Source organism: Anabrus simplex, chromosome 13, assembly GCF_040414725.1.
Source record: "Anabrus simplex isolate iqAnaSimp1 chromosome 13, ASM4041472v1, whole genome shotgun sequence".
Lineage (NCBI taxonomy): Eukaryota > Metazoa > Arthropoda > Insecta > Orthoptera > Tettigoniidae > Anabrus > Anabrus simplex.
Genome location: NC_090277.1, coordinates 19,360,540 through 19,377,044, shown reverse-complemented (window position 1 = coordinate 19,377,044; position 16,505 = coordinate 19,360,540). Strand labels below are relative to the sequence as shown.

At 40.1% G+C, this 16,505-nt stretch overlaps 1 protein-coding gene across 15 annotated transcripts in view; it reads left to right on the top strand.

Moving 5' to 3' along the window:
* Rbfox1 (RNA-binding Fox protein 1) overlaps positions 1-16,505 on the top strand; it is a 526,123-nt gene that overhangs the window by 400,419 nt on the left and 109,199 nt on the right. For all 15 annotated transcript variants that reach the window (XM_067157334.2, XM_067157332.2, XM_067157336.2 and 12 more), the window contains exon 3: positions 12,521-12,685. In XM_067157334.2, coding sequence (XP_067013435.1) covers positions 12,521-12,685 — 165 coding nt within the window. The remainder of the gene's footprint in view (positions 1-12,520; positions 12,686-16,505) is intronic.

Here is a 16,505-nt window from a genome sequence, read left to right as displayed (position 1 = left end):
GGTAGTCTTCTGAACCAGTATGAGATGGGCGAATTTTGGAATTTGAGTTGTCATTACAGCAGTGAAATCGACAGCAGAAATAAGGAAACATAGAATGAATCGCAAAAGTAAAGAGACGACACAACATTGATTATAAGGCTACATAATCAATTAAAATCTATGTATGAGGTGAGCCGGATTGTTAATAGATCTTGTTGCAACTGTTTACGATGTAATTGACATATTTGGCAGCGGCAAATCTGTGCAAAACAGGCCAAGAACGGGACGGCTGGAAACCCTCACACCATACGATAAGCGTGCTATCCACCGATGTAATCAAGAAACCCCCGTCCCTCTAAGATAGCAGCTGAACTACAGACCACAGGTGTCAGTTTCTGCGAGCAGAGTGCGGCCTTTCGAGTCGATCAGAAAAAGTTCTGATGAATGAAACGAACAGGAAAAGCGACTGGAATTTGCTTTGAAGTATCAAGATAAGATTAAAGACTGTTGTATAATGGTGAGATGGAAAGCCGAAGGTTTGGAGGAACTGGAGCCTCAATAGTTAAACATGTAAGTGTGTGGGGTAGCATGATTGCACTCGGTGTGGGACACTGCACATTCATGACGTCCTTTACGACGCAGATATAATTGTATTGTAAAATATGAATTACTGTATTAATTGGAGATTTTAAGGTAGATTATGTAAGAATGACTCTGCGGGGATCCAGCCAGAAGGGTACAAGAGCGGGGAGAGCACAGAAGGGTTATTTGTACATTTCACTAGGAAATAAAATGACCTGAGGTGGACGCGTGTGTTTGAGGGTTAAACAAGAACTACCAGCCAGTGCGGACTGGATACCGCTCATAATGTCAAACAGTGGCTGTTGTATAACTCCCAGTACACTCCAATCCCTTGATATTAATTATATTGAGCATATATGAGGCCCTTTGAAGAAGATAAGAAAGGCATATATTAAACACAAAGTTGATCTCAAACGCATATATTAAACACAAAGTTGATCTCAAACATGCTTTGCTGGTTAAATTCCCATTTAGTAAGTGCACATTATGTGAACTTCATGCAACGCAGACTAAACTCGATAATCGGAGCTAAGGGATATCCAACAAAGTACTGAAATAACAGAGAGAGAGAGAGAGAGAGAGAGAGAGAGAGAGAGAGAGAGAGAGAGAGAGAGAGAGAGAGAGAGAGTGTGTGTGTGTGTGTGTGTGTTTTGATTAGAACAGTCAGTGTTATATTTTTGACGCGTGGGAAAGGAACCATTATCTATTTACCTGTTGTTCCTAATGTTGTTATTTATGTTTTCTAGTGCCCGATATTTTGTATGTATGTCATTCTACGAATAAGAAGCTTGCGGCGTCTTCTCTCTGTATATGGGCGCAGTGCTTCGCAACCACCTTTTTTCCTTAATCGCTGACTACGAGTAACTTGTAAGCACAGTTGCATTTTGGAATACACTAACAGGGGAACAGTTATCGTAATTCCCTTATTTCGTTTCATTTCTCCATATTGCAGTGCATAACTTTGGTAACATGGTAAGGCATATTATTTCTTTTTATTATTGCTTTCTTGCGCCTAATTATGTTATAATGCACAGAACTGAAGGCTAGGGCAAAGCGCATCATGACTTGCCGAGAACGAGCCGTATTGCTTCAGTTCCTCGCAGACTTAAAGGGGCAATCTCGTGAGGCGGTTCGGATTCCATATACAAATATCGTCAACAGTCGTTCTGATTCCACTAGGGTCAGTTAGCAAACTCCCCTACGGCATCGTGCGGTGGCCAATAATGTTGAACACACACACACACACACACACACACACACACACACACACACACACACACACCGCTGCATATCAATAATAATAATAATAATAATAATAATAATAATAATAATAATAATAATAATAATAATAATAATGTTTTTTACGTCCCACTAACTACTGTTCACGTTTTCGAAGATGCCAGAATGTTGTCCCGCAGGAGTTCTTTTACGTGAGTAAAACTATCGATACGATACGATGGACACCTTCATTTCAAGATTAATGTTGAAACGTACGTACTTAGAAGAAAATAACTGAAATTATGTACATTAAAGAACAAGTACCTAAGAGGCTACTGAAGATAAATACACACATACATTTAGTTATGTTAAATCAATTTCTTTAGCATCAGGTACATTATGAATAAAACAACACTGATATACAGAAATATGCAAGTAAATAAATACCATACGAATGGGCTTCTTCCTGATGAACAACTTTGCCTAAATAAATAGTAACAAAGCTATTAAGAGAGAACAGGTAGACAATATAAATTAATGTTGTGTAATTAGCAGTTTACCTGGCAAGTTTACATGCTGTTGAGCTTAAGACTCGTGTGGATCTTCTGCTTCGCTCCTTAGTCCTTAGTATTGCTCCTCTTCATCTGTTAAATGCGAATTTTTTTTAGCAATGTCTTTGGAGACATTTTTGTCATGCAGAAGTTCTGAGTAGTTTTTGACACAAATGTTGGCCAGGACTTTAATGCACTTCTTCAAAAAATTTATTAATGGCATGCGACAGTTGCAGACATAGTCAGAATTACTTAAGGTATTTTCAGCCATTTGGAGACCTAGTTTCACTACAGCATCTCTCTGATTTCAAAAATGTGGTTCATATTCAACACTGATAAGGGTTTGGAAAAGGCAGTACGGATCAAAGGTAAGGGATAAAAGGAAAGCTGAAGGATGCTCCAATCCACCTCTGTTTAGCTGAGTGAAGTATGAATCAAGTTCCATATTATCACAATCAAGAAGCAGCTCTTCATCAGGCTGTAGCATAACTTTACATTCCAAACACTTCTCTCTTTTCCTTAGTTTCTCCAGGACGGTCTTGCTCGTATAACTAGCAATACATACCAAAATTCTCTGAGTTCTACAGGAATAGTTGAACAGCGAGACTCATCAATAGCAGGTTCCAAAACATCCAAGGTTTCATCTACTTTCCTCTGGGTGAATGTTACAACTAAATCCTTCAAGGTAAACTCTCCTAACTTAGCTGACTTTAATTTCAGCAAACGTAGGACTTTGAGTCTTCGATGAGATTCAAGTATCTGTTCAACAGATATATTGTACGTGCAGCCACTCAGTCTCCTATAAGCTGCGAAGGTTCCCTCCAAACTATCTGCAACTTGGATGTGAGTATATAGTCATAATTGTACTTATCAAAAACATATTTACATAGATCAACAATTGCGAGGAGTGTATGTGTCATTAGTGAGTTTCCCTTCGGTCTGCGACATGTGCCAGATATCAATATAACTTTTCAAAGTTTGCAAAAAGAGGAGTTTGGTGTCATTGGTCCCATAAATTGGGTTTGCGTCCTCATTTAAGGTGTATGTTCCCTTCATAACATGCTGAACATTAACAATGTTCCACCATTTAGAGATAAACTTAAAAAATTGGATGGTACCCTCAAGAGATAACTATACCCTAATTTCGTAGCATCTCTAAGGCCACAATATTTTTAGGGTCAAAAATACTCATAGCTAGAGTAACGTTCTGCCTCTCAATAGCCATGGAATACAAAGCTTTCCTGGTCAAATTTGGAGCTAGCTTTAATAACATCCTCTTTTCAGACTGTAATAGGTCTCTCAAGTCTGAAAAATTAGCCTGAATGGTTGTGAATTGGCCTGTCGTCTTACCTTCAGGAATGTTCAACATGTTCTCAATGACAGTGAATGTCTGTTTAACATCTGAGAAAAACAAATGATTCGCTGGACCTGTTTAACCAGTTATTCCGAATACACTTCAATAAATGCACGTTGTCAAAAAGAAGAAACAGAGACTTGGAAGGATCAGCTGGATTAGGGACGCAAGGTTTTAGGATCCCGCCGCTTAATAGCTCAGACATTTTCCTATTTGTTCGATGATTATCAGAGACTAAGCACACTGCATTAAAGTTCATTCATGACTTCTTTTTTTTTTTTTTGCTAGGGGCTTTACGTCGCACCGACACAGATAGGTCTTATGGCGACGATGGGATAGGAAAGGCCTAGGAGTTGGAAGGAAGCGGCCGTGGCCTTGATTAAGGTACAGCCCCAGCATTTGCCTGGTGTGAAAATGGGAAACCACGGAAAACCATTTCCAGGGCTGCCGATAGTGGGATTCGAACCTACTATCTCCCGGATGCAAGCTCACAGCCGCGCGCCTCTACGCGCACGGCCAACTCGCTCGGTCATTCATGACTTTGAGAACATCTACTGTTAGTTTCAATAGTGTCCCAGCATTCATGTCTTTTACTGGGAAGAGACCTACGGCATCCTTGTACTTCGAATGTAAGGATGAACACATAAAAACCTGCATAGTGATGGCTACCTCAGACTCAGACCCATTTTCAGCAATCCCTATTACCTTTCCTTTTTTATATGTCAGCTTGGCATTAGCATAAATTTCATCCATCATGACTGTAACAACTTTATCCTCATTATTTAAAGTTTAGACTTCTCCATCAGGAAATATTTTTGAGAAGATCCAGTACCACAGCCTTTTGGACCTATTCTGCCTAATAATTGACGAAGATATACATGATGAGGTAGAGTCATAGTTTCAGGAATGGACTGATAGGCTCCTGGATATGAATAAGAAATTGTGGCAGCCCATATAAGAAGCTCTGACGAATACTGTACATGACTTACTACAGACAATTCCAACTGTTCTAGAGCAAATTTAATTTTTCTACGTCTTACTATATCCAGATCATTGTCAAAAACCAAGGCCTCCTTTACAAAATTCACTAGGACAGAGATCTAAGGAACTCGATACTTTGAAACACACATTCATTAAGAGCACTACTTTCACTCATAATTACTGTGAACGAAACCACCTGTTTGGTATTAAATCCTGCTCACACCCCTTCTCCTCCTCCCTGTCGATCACTTGTTGTAATCGTTCTTCTTACATTTGGAGAGTCTAATTGTGTGCTAAGAAGGTTGATTTGGGAAAATGGTAGGTACTGCTTCAGGAGTTAATTTAGGAATTTTACGAGGGATACAAATAGGCTCACCATTTTCGGTAGGAAAGAGATCTTCCCTAACCACAAATGTTGGTTCGAAATGTTTCGCGATCAAAGAAGCATATAGCATAGGAATTGATATTAAATGTTTAATATGGAACATAGAAGGGTTGCCAAGTGTACTTGGCGCATTACCTTGCGATAAATTGGTGCTTACAGAAACATTCTCATTGAAAGAACCTCACATAAATAATAAATATGCAATCCATGTGTTAGCAACTCAAGCTGACCTTGGGAGACCAGAGGGGGGCTAGCATGTCTATTATCAGCTAGAATGTCACCTTTCAGTTTAGTGTATAAGACAGGCAATATTTTAATGATTAAAATAGCATCCTTACCCGTGATGTGCGTCTATTTTCAACCTGAATGGAAAGAATGCGACATTATAAATGAGCTGATGTTAGGAATCTCTAAACTGGGAAATACAGATCATCTTATAATTGCTGGGGACCTGAACTGTCGCATAGACATTGCAAACAAAAAAGCGTAGATGGTAGTAAATTACCTGGAGACAGAGGGATTTTCATTACTAAACAAGAAATCTGAGAAGACATACATAGGCCCAAATGGAAGCAGCACTATTGATCTTATATTCAGCAATAAGATAGGTCCCAAAGAAGTGAGACCATCGGTACTGAAAGAAATGGCAATAAGGAAACACCTACCTGTAGAAATTGTCGTAACGGTAAACTTCGATCCGTTAATCAAAATCAACCACAAGAAGCTGCCGTTGCGGAAAATCGATGAGGATAAATTAGAGGCCTATTCTGTATTAGTACCAATGATCTTGAGTGAAATTCATAGTGGTGACTTAAATGGGTCACTTCAATACATAGAAGCAAACGTTAGTACCACGAAATAACGAAGAAACCATGGTTCAACCATATCTGCTACAAAACCAGGAAAGAAGCGTTAGATGCCCTTCACAAAGCCCTGGAATTCCAAACACCAGAAACACTTGCAGAATATTCCAAAAGAAGGAAACACTATAAAGGAATAATTAAAGACGCAAAGGAAATAATCCAGAAAATGTCAGAAGAAAATGTGATCAAGAAAGCTGAAGAGGAACTATTTTCAATCCTGAAGCAGAGACAACCAAAATATACGAGGCAGATCCCACTAGAAATCTGGGAAGATCATTTCACTAAACTGCTACAAGCAAAGGAAACCCGAGACTTGACTGAAGGTGGAGACTGGGGTACAGTACCAATTGAATTCTTCACAATTGATGAATTAAAAGAAATCTTCCGTGAGAGTAAGGCTAGGAGAGCAGGAGGTCCAGATAACATACTTTACTAGCGTATGAAAGACACTTGGGCAACACTAAAGGAACCTATCATGGAACTTATGAATCAATGTCTCAAACAAGTAAAAATATCAGACAAATGGCGGGAATCAACTAAAGTTATGTACAAGGGTAAAGGAGATGTGAGTGACTCGAACACCTACCGGGGAATCGCTCTTGTGCGCATATTACTGAAGCTTCTTACAAAAACACTGACAAATCGATTGAGGGGTATAGTAGATGACAACATACCGGAGGAACAGTTCGGATTTAGAAGAGGCAGATCAACAATCCAAGCAATCAGTTGTTTGCTTGAAGATATACAAGAAGCTCTCAGGTCGCAGAAAGGAAAGCTCTATGCAGTGTTTATAGACTTCCACAAGGCTTTCGACTCCACAAGCAGGAGCCTGATCCTTCGGAAACTGGAAGAGATAACAGGGGAAAACTGTTACACAAAGCTCATTAAAAATATATTATCAGAAAACCACATGAGAATATGCGATTGTTTAGCACAGACAAAACCAATTCTTCAGACTGTAGGGGTCCTTCAAGGGGATCCACTGAGTCCACTTCTTTTCAGTGTAATAACACGTGATGTTACAGAAGTAATTGCTACGATTCGTGCAAAAATTTATCTATACGCGGATGACATGGTAATTGTATCACCATATCGAGATGAACTTACCAATCTGACAAATTGGTCAAAAGAAAACAATTTAGAAATTAATGATCAGAAGACAGTAGTCATGGTTTTTAGAAGGGGAGGAAGACAGCAGCATCAGCTATATTAAGCTACGAAGGTTCACCTTTAAGAATTGTCAGTGCATTCAAGTATCTCGGAATGACGTTTCAGACAACTGGAACCACATTTACAGCTCACATAAAGGAAAGGACTCGGGCTGCAATAATAGCAATAAACGACATAGATCACTTTAGTCAACTGTCAATCAAAACTCTTCCGCCTTAAAGTTACGCCAATTGTCGCCTACGGCATTGAAACCATTTGGACCTTCCTGAAAAAGAAAGACCTAAAAGAGATAGGAAGGGTGAAAGCAACTTTCCTTAAAAGAGCCCTATGCCTATCTAAACACACACCTTCTAGACTTGTGTATGAACTGACCCGAGAACCTTTCTTCATTGAGGACCTGCGAAATACAATGATTCTTCATTCAACAAAGGCATATCAAGAGTTCTTTCTTACATGAATTGAAATTAAAGAAGACAAAAATTTGGAATGCCTTAAAAACGGATGCAATGACAACAGACATTGGTGTCAAAGTTGCTTCGACCTCAGACATACAGTGACTCGTGCAGCTGTCCATGGCTTCCATCATAAGGCATGTGTTGTACCCAGATTTCACGATCCGAACCATGGCTGTGTGTGTCGATGGTGTGAGAAGTTCTGTGGTCGTTACCACGCACTGGAGTGCCCGAAGAGACCGTGTTCTCTGACAAAACTTTGTAGTGATTAAGTTTATACCCCTGCAGATTGTGCTCTTTTGTGTATAAATATTAAACGTTTTACACATACAGCAGTTTGGTATTTGACTTCCAAATTTTACCGATGAATATTCCTTATCCATTTCTCTCGTAATTTAATTTAAAAGTTAAAGTATCCGCAACGGCATAGTTCGATCTACAACCAGGAACGCAGTAGGAACGACCCATTTCGTGAAATGTTACAGTATGGCAATATATACACAATTATGTATTAACAGTACCATTATATACACTCCTAACAATGCACCATACTAATAAACCGTTATAGATTACTATTTCACCAAATATATAATTTATACTTCAATTACTCGATCAAAATAACACTTTTAACACAATGTAAACAAAGCCATGAACGAACCACATGTCTCAAACATTCGCCCACGCAAGCGCCATTTTCCTCCCAGTCGATAGTGGTATTAAGGTCTGATATATTGTAGTCGGTCTTGAAGCAATCTTCGTTATCAGTCAATCATAAACGAGGTGGTTTGTGCAGTAATCAATAAAATATGTCTGAATTAAACGCAAGTAATAACAAGTAACATGCTTTCTCTGTTCACTTACCGTGTTACCTAAGCAACATCAATACTATCGTACGCACTGCTATACGGAGAAATGAAACGAAATAAGGGAATTACGACAACTGTTCCCCGTTAATATTGTTACTTTATTTCATAAAGTGACTGTGCTTACAAGTTGCTGCAGTGAGCGATAAAAAGCACTGGGTGGAGTGGTTCAACTCTCGCCTACTTCAGAGAAACTCTTTTTCTTCAGGTAGAATATCTCGAGTGGAAGTGAGAAGTTCTAAGCTAAGTAGTCATTGGATATGACAGGGCAGTGTTCTTCCTTTATATCAGTACTTTTTCGTTTATGAACTACTAAGTGCAACACTCGTACAATTCTATTGAGGTCAGCGCCGCAGAGGGTGCCGGGTTCGTGCCTGTTTTTCTCTCTATACACACTACTAACCAGCACAGAGGTACATACTGTTCCAAGTCCAGCAGTGTGTGGGGTCAAGGGGAAAGCCGAACTCAGTTTATAGCAAGCCCCTAGAATGGTGTAGTTGAGAGGGGGTTCCTTTCGTGAAGGTATACATACTGTTGCCAGATAGAAACTGCTTTTTTTTTATCTCCAGTCTATTGCGCTGCTGTTCCTTTCTGTACGGGGTCGCGTATAAATCATTGTTGCGAGTTTTTACGAAGTCGACTTCATTAGAGGAGGTAATGAGATGAATGTCGTGATATGCGATAGTAGGCGGGGAGAGGGTGCAACTCGGTGCCGGCACATAGCCTACTCCTGTCGAATAGCATCAAGGCTTTACGTCTCCATCCCACGGACGAATAGCCATCAATAGTGTAATATGCCCTCACACCATATGAGCTTTGAATTTAATCCAGGCTTTAGGTACGCAGTCTAGTGATTAGACATTGTATATCACCTTCCCTATCCTGCCGGCCAACATTCTGATGGTGAAAACGGGACTCGAATCGGCTACCCACGGTGTCGCGCCTTAACGATCATGGCCAACAGCCGGGCTGAATACTAGGGTGTGAAATCAGCTCGACATTCGTCTTACAATTTCCGCAAGATTACTGTTAAGGAGGCTGGTTGGATTCTCGAAAGGCGCGACCAAAAGTAAAGCACCTACAAAATAACTTTAAAAAGGCAATGATGATCAGTGCTTTTTGTATTGAGCTAGAAAATGCTGCTTCCATACTGTCACAACCATAAATGAATAGCCAATAGCAATGCGAGTAGCAATGGAAAATCGCGTGCATAATGTACTTCTGGGGGTGGACTGGAACATATCTCTTGCATGCGTTCTACTTCATCACTTCCTTATAAAACTTGTGTCAATAGGTCTGGAATTGGGGTAGCTAGCTATGTACATGCATGTAAATCACGTGTAACAGTTGAGGGAAGAGGGAAATGAAGATACTGTTTGCTTTAAATGACACTGAAGTCACTCAATCATTCTCATCCCTCCTTCCACTTGGAGTGTCTGTTGACTTTTCTGATAAGTAAGCTGCACTTGTTCCAACAAATTCAAGAACTTCCGACGGGATCTCAAATATATAACAACCCTTTTTTCTACACGGTTTAATCCAAACCTTACGCTCAAAACAGCTGCCAAAGTGTTAGTTTCCAATTTGCTTCTTAGTGTGTTTTTAACGAGTAACCTGGCTGAACACACGTTCAGCTTCTATACTTTAATCAAGCGAAGTCAGGCCAATTCTAAATAGGGATTTTCTGCTGGAGCAATGCTATACTGAATTAATTCTAGTCAGAATTACCCACTTATGAACAATTAGATTCCTCGAAACAGACTTTCCTCGCCTGATTTTCACTTTTGTCAACACTCCTTTCAAATCGTAAAGCAAATCGGTGATAGGCTCCTGAACTGTTCTCAAGACTTCTTTCATTGCGATATTTCTTGGAGAATTTCGATGTCGTCAGGCAGCCGATTTTTAATTTCTTTAACTAACCCTTTTTTTTTGTAATATATACACACTTATCTCCCTTTTTTTCTTTTTGGTGTCTTGTGACAGATTTCATTCTCAACTGAATAGTTGAGGAAGAAGAACGCATAAGAAAAGTTTAAACAGGAATGTTTAATTACTTGTATTGCCATTAATATATACCTAAAATACCTAAAGTACGTACGTGTATTGGTGTAATTAGAGTGGGGTGTGCCACACCCCCAGAGGTAGAGGGCTCTTCTTGTATCCGTGTCGACCATTCATCTGCATTGAGGCTGCCGCGGGATAGCAAGGGAAGGGGGGATATTGATCTCTGTTGGGATCACGTGATAGAGTTCTGGAAGACCGCACAATGATCCCGTATTGGCGCGGGACGTAATTCCGGCATCGCGGCGTAGTGGTGGTCGACGTGTTCACAATACTTCGACACAAGAAAGGGAAGGGCAGGACACGAAGACCGTCGATGTCGGAAAGTTGACCCACGCTTCCTGGAGTTCTCACTTCACGGCCCATTTAAAAACGCGATATAAATATGAAACAGACATTTTTTTTTCCAATATTTATATTTTTAACTCTTCTTCTGGAAACTTAACCTTGACTGGCTGCAAATGCTGTTGGCTGAGCTCAGATACGAACATGAAGTTCACACATGTTCTGTGATTTTCTTCAACAGTCTCATAAACATGACTTAGGTTCATTTCCCGACAGTAATAGAACACTCGAGGTCCAGAGAGTCATTTCCACGCCCTTCGTGGCCGCCGATTATTACATCCTTTGTATGGTCAACAATGGGATAGCCATTAAATAATCTATATTTTTAATTTTTAGTGATGATCCAAAATTATTATTCACTAGGTTAATTTCATCTATCCTTGTCCGACCTCCCTTGGTCAGCTCTTGTTCTTTTCCGATCCCAAGGTATTAGAGCATTCAGTGTCTAGGGAGTCTTTCATTTTCATGCCCTTCGTGACCCTTGTCTTCTTGTGGCCGATATCTTCATTTTTCAAAGTGTCGGATCCCTTCGATTATTTCCCTTTGATTAGTGTTGTATAGAGGCTGGTTGCCTAGTTGTACGTCCTCCTAAAACAATAATCACCACCACCACCACACACCTCCAGTGGAGGTGAATTGCAGGTACCACACCAGCCCTGCCATTCTTAAGTTTCTGACAGTACCCGGAATCGAACTCGGGCCCCCAAGGACAGCAGCTGATAGTACTAACCGTTACACTATGGAAGTGGACATCAAACTGTAGTATATTAGGCCATGACAAATGTCTAGGAGCCGCTAGTACATATCTATAGAACGCCTATAAGAAGACATGATAAAGGAGATTCCAAGATATATATTCCTGAGGACACTGAACTAAATAAAACAAGTCACTGTATATGAAGCTAGCCAATTCATTTTGATTGTCATTAAATAATCTCTATTTTTAATTTTCAGTGATGTTCTAAAATTATTTTTCACTAGGTTAATTTCACTGAAGCTTCTTTTAAAATACAGAGTTGACACCGGAAGTACAGGAATTATGGACAGTAATATGGGGGGGGGGGGATTTTTTGTTGTTTGCTAGTGCTAAGCAAAGATGTGATCATTCCAGTTAAACCGAAGAATTTGTGGCTATTAGCTGTATGCGAATACAATTTAAATTTCACATTGTCAAATGACATTGCCTATGTTTATTTATAAGAATTAATTCAAATTGTATGTTTTTCTTCGCCAGCCCCTAAAATGCTAAATGCTAGAAACCAGCACCCCTAATGAACAGGATGAGGAAGTCACTGGCCAGGTTGACCTTACTACTCTTCCTCTGATTTTACTTATCTTCTTTCAAAAATGCAGTTCCTCTCTCCTCAAAATGCAATATATAGTTCTTCTATACCCGGTCACTGATGAAATAAATCTGCGTTGTCCGTTGCTGGTGGGCTATTGGTATTTCTATGTGAGTGATGATCAATCGTATAGTAATTTCGTATGGTACACATTGTACAACTGTTTTTGATGAAATTTATATTTGCGGAGATATTGTGTAATCACAAATAGAAGATTGGAAAATGTATTTTGCATACCTTTTGTAGCTTGTATACAGCATTAACAGAGAGATTCGACATTCCCCTTCTAGACTAATCAAGTACCCATGTATTTTCAAGCTGTGTATCCTCGCTATGGAGTCCTGGCATTTGACACATGTACTCTCTGTTACAGCAAACTGAACCTGAGGCAGACCCTCCTGCAACGCAGGGTGCTCCTCCTGTCGCTGTATCAACGGTGGCCATCCCAGGAGAGGCTGGCAAAAACCAGCCCAAACGACTGCACGTCTCAAATATCCCGTTCAGATTTCGGGACCCAGACCTTCGAACTATGTTTGGGGTGAGTCTGTTGGAATATTGTTTTATATTCACGCTTCAGTGCTGGAAACGTATTTTATTAGCTTTTAGGGCCTTGAACCTCACATTTTCACTCGAGGGTATAGAAATTGGCGCACGGGGGGCAAAACACTGACAACAGGAATGAGTTAGCAGGAAAATTCATAATGTCCAATAATGGATCAATTATATTGGTATTATAAATTTACTCATTTGGGACATTCCCTATGGGAATTGAATTCTGAAACATTTTTTCCAATTCTCGTATCAAGTAGTCCTGGTGTGGGTCCCCTATTTGTGGTGTTGCTAGAGAATTAACACGCCCTTCCATTACAACCATACAATCCCGTTTGTGTGATTGTTCCAGTGGAGACTTCCTTACATTAACACCTAGGTACTTAGTGATCTCCATGAGGCACTTTCACTCCAACAACATAGTACAGTAAGTAAAACCGAGAGGACTTATCCTCTTGGCCAAACTCACAACCTGGCATTTCACTCCATTAACCATCATACCGTTATCTCCTGTCCACCTCACAATTTTGACGAGTCTTTTTGAATTTGCTCACAATCCTGTACAGTATAAAATCATCTGCAGATAGCCTTATTTGTGATTCCATTTCTTTACTCATATAATGTATATAGAAGAAAACATAAAGGTCCAATAATACTGCCCTGTGGGAACCCCCCTCTTAATCATCAGATAATGCTTCACTTACTCTAACTCTCAGACTTCTATTTCGTTGAAATGCAGCCACCCATTCAACCACTCCTTCATCTAGTCCAGTAGCCCTCATCTCCATGATCTACCCTGTCAAAATCTTTGTATAGAATACAGTCCATCTATCTGATGTATCTTGCTGCAATCCTACAAGTTGGGCCTGGCAGGAATAACCTTACCTAAATCCGAACTGCTTTCTATTAAACCAGTTGGTCCCGAACTGCTTTCTATTAAACCAATTGGTAATTTTGCAGACATGTCTCATACGAAGGTCGATCAAATGTAAACAGGATTTTTGTTCCTGAACATCAACAGTTGGTAGGACTGGCCTCACGCTTCTGCTATCCTTAGGTAGAACCGTTAGGAGTGGGGAGAGCTTGCTGTTAGATATTTCCCGCTGTTTCGTCAGTAACGCTCACAATGTCGGAGCAAAAAGTGCGCTCCTCTACTGCCCCGCATAATTATAAAATTTCTTGCTCACGAAGGAGTTACAGCGGCGGAAATTTGCCAGAGATTGACTGCACAGTTCGATGGTCAAACATTGTCAAAGATGCATGTGCTTGCCTGGCATAAAAAGTTCAAGGAAGGACGAGAACATGTGGAAAATCAGCAACACGATTGCAGATCAGCACGAACACAAACACGATTAGACGAAAACCTCATGCGGTTAAAGACATTATTGACGACGATTGACAGGCAAGAGCATCAGAAATTGCAAACAAGTCTGAATCAATTATGGGAGCTGTCAAGCAATTATTACAAACGACCTACAGTTCCGTAAAGTGTGTTCCAGATGGGTCCCTTGCCTTTTGACTGAAAATCTGAAGTTGAGATATTTGGAGGTCTGTCAGAGGCTTCCAGCAAGGTTTGCGGAAGAAGGTGATACATTTTTGGGTCGGATCGTCACCTGCGATGAAACATGGATCCACCACTTCACTCCCGAATCCAAACAAGCCAGTAAGGAGTGGGGGAAGAAAGGGGAGGCAGCACCAGTGAAAGCCAAGATTTGACTGTCAGCTGGCAAGGTTCTTGCAACCGTTTTTTTCGATCAGCGAGGTATTTTGCTGATGATTGAATTTTTGCATGAGCGACACACAATCGGTGCTACCTTACTGCTGCAAGTTTTTGAACAAGGCAAGGGTTGCATATCGCCGCAAAAGATTTGATAGATCATCATTATCATCATCATCCTAAACCATGTCCAGTTTCCCGGGTGTGGTATATGAGCCTCCTCCATCTCATCTTGTCCTTGTACCATTCCTCCTCCACCAACTTGTCCCAATCATGATCTCTCAGCAGTACATTGTTCTTAACTAAATCTATCCATTTCCTTCGTGGCCTTCCCACCGGTCATCTTCCTTCTACTTTTCTGTCAAATTCCTTCCTTGCAGTTCTCTTAACTGGCATCCTCTTCATGTGACCAAACCACTTCAGTCTTGATATCTAAATTTTATTGAGGAGAGAATCATCTGTTCCTACTTCCCTAATTTTCTCATTCCTAATTTTGTCTTTCCTGGTTTTCTGGATTATAGTGCGTAGGAATTTCATTTCAGCTGCCTGAAGTTTGGAATTATATCTATTGGTCAGTATTGTGGTTTCGAGACTGTATGTAAGAATTGGTGTATAATAGGACTTGTACAGTGTCATTTTTGTTTTCATGGGTATTTGCTCATCCCACAGCAGGTCTTGTGGTAAAATTGTGTTGTCTTATTGATTCGATTGTTCACCTCATGTTTTGCTAGGTTGTCATTTGATATAACGCTACCCAAGTATTTGAAAACTGGAATGCTGTCCAGTTGGGCTTCATTTAACTTGACTATTGGTTCTGCTCCTTCCCCATACACTTTCATCACCACCGTCTTGGTCTTACTGATGTTTAAACCATATTTCTTAAACTTCTCATTCCAGCTTTGCATTCTCTCTCCCAATTCCTCTTCTAAGTCACTCCAGATTGCAACATCATCTGCAAATGTGAAGGCTTTGATATCTCCATGTTCTTTCCTTTTAATAGTTTTCATTGCTACATCCATCACAATAATAAATAGAAGTGGTGACAATGAGCTGCCCGGCTGCACTCCTCTCTTTGTTTCGAACCAGTCCGACAAACCACGTCCTACTTGAATAAAACTTCTATTCCCACTATACAACATTTTCACTTTGTCTATGAGCTGTCTCGCACTTGAAATTCTTTCATGCATTGCCAAATTCTTTCCCTTGGTACACTGCTGTATGCTTTCTCATTGTCCAAAAATATTAGAAATAAAGGCTTGTTCTTCTCCCAGTATTTTTCCATTAGCATCCTTTGACCTTCCTGGTCTGAAACCATACTGCTCTTCTTCCAAAATTGGTTCAACAATATCTCTGAGTCTGGTCTCTATTATTTTTTTTCCAATATTTTCAGGACATGAGACAGTAGTGTGATACCACGATAATTAGTACATTTTCGTCGGCTTCCTTTATGAACAGAGGTACAATGATGCCCATCTTCCAGTCCTCAGGAATAGTCTTAGACACACTGGAATCCTGGAATTACCGCTGCTTTCAGCATATCTGCACTTAGTTCGTCTATGCCCACTGCCTTGCCTTTCTTCATGTTCTTGAGTGCATTTTCAATCTCAAGCCATGTAATTGGTGGTTCAGTTGTGGTTCCTTGACTTGGCTCTCCTCTATCCATTGTTATGTTTTCTGTATCTCCATTCAGCAGCTTTTCGAAATAGATCTTGAGTTCCTGTTTAATTTCTCCCTCTTCTTTTGCCAGAGTTCCATCATCATGTTCTATTGCTTTTATGGTCTCTTGATCCCTTCGCTTGTTTTTCACTACTCTGTATAGCAGTTTCATATTTCCTCTGCTGTCCTCTTCCAGTTTGTCTGCAAACTTATTCCATTTCTTCTCTCTTTCTTCCCTTACAATGTTCATTACAGCAAATTTCTTGTTCCTGTATACTCCTTGGAGTCTTTGTATTTCTTGTCTATTGTGTTCTTGTCCCTGTTTTTGTTTTTCCTTGTCCAGTGCTTCTTTATTTGGTTTCTTTCTTTCACTGCTGTTTTCACTCTATCATGGTGTGTCCTTTTTTACTTTTGATGGAACTTATAACTCCACATA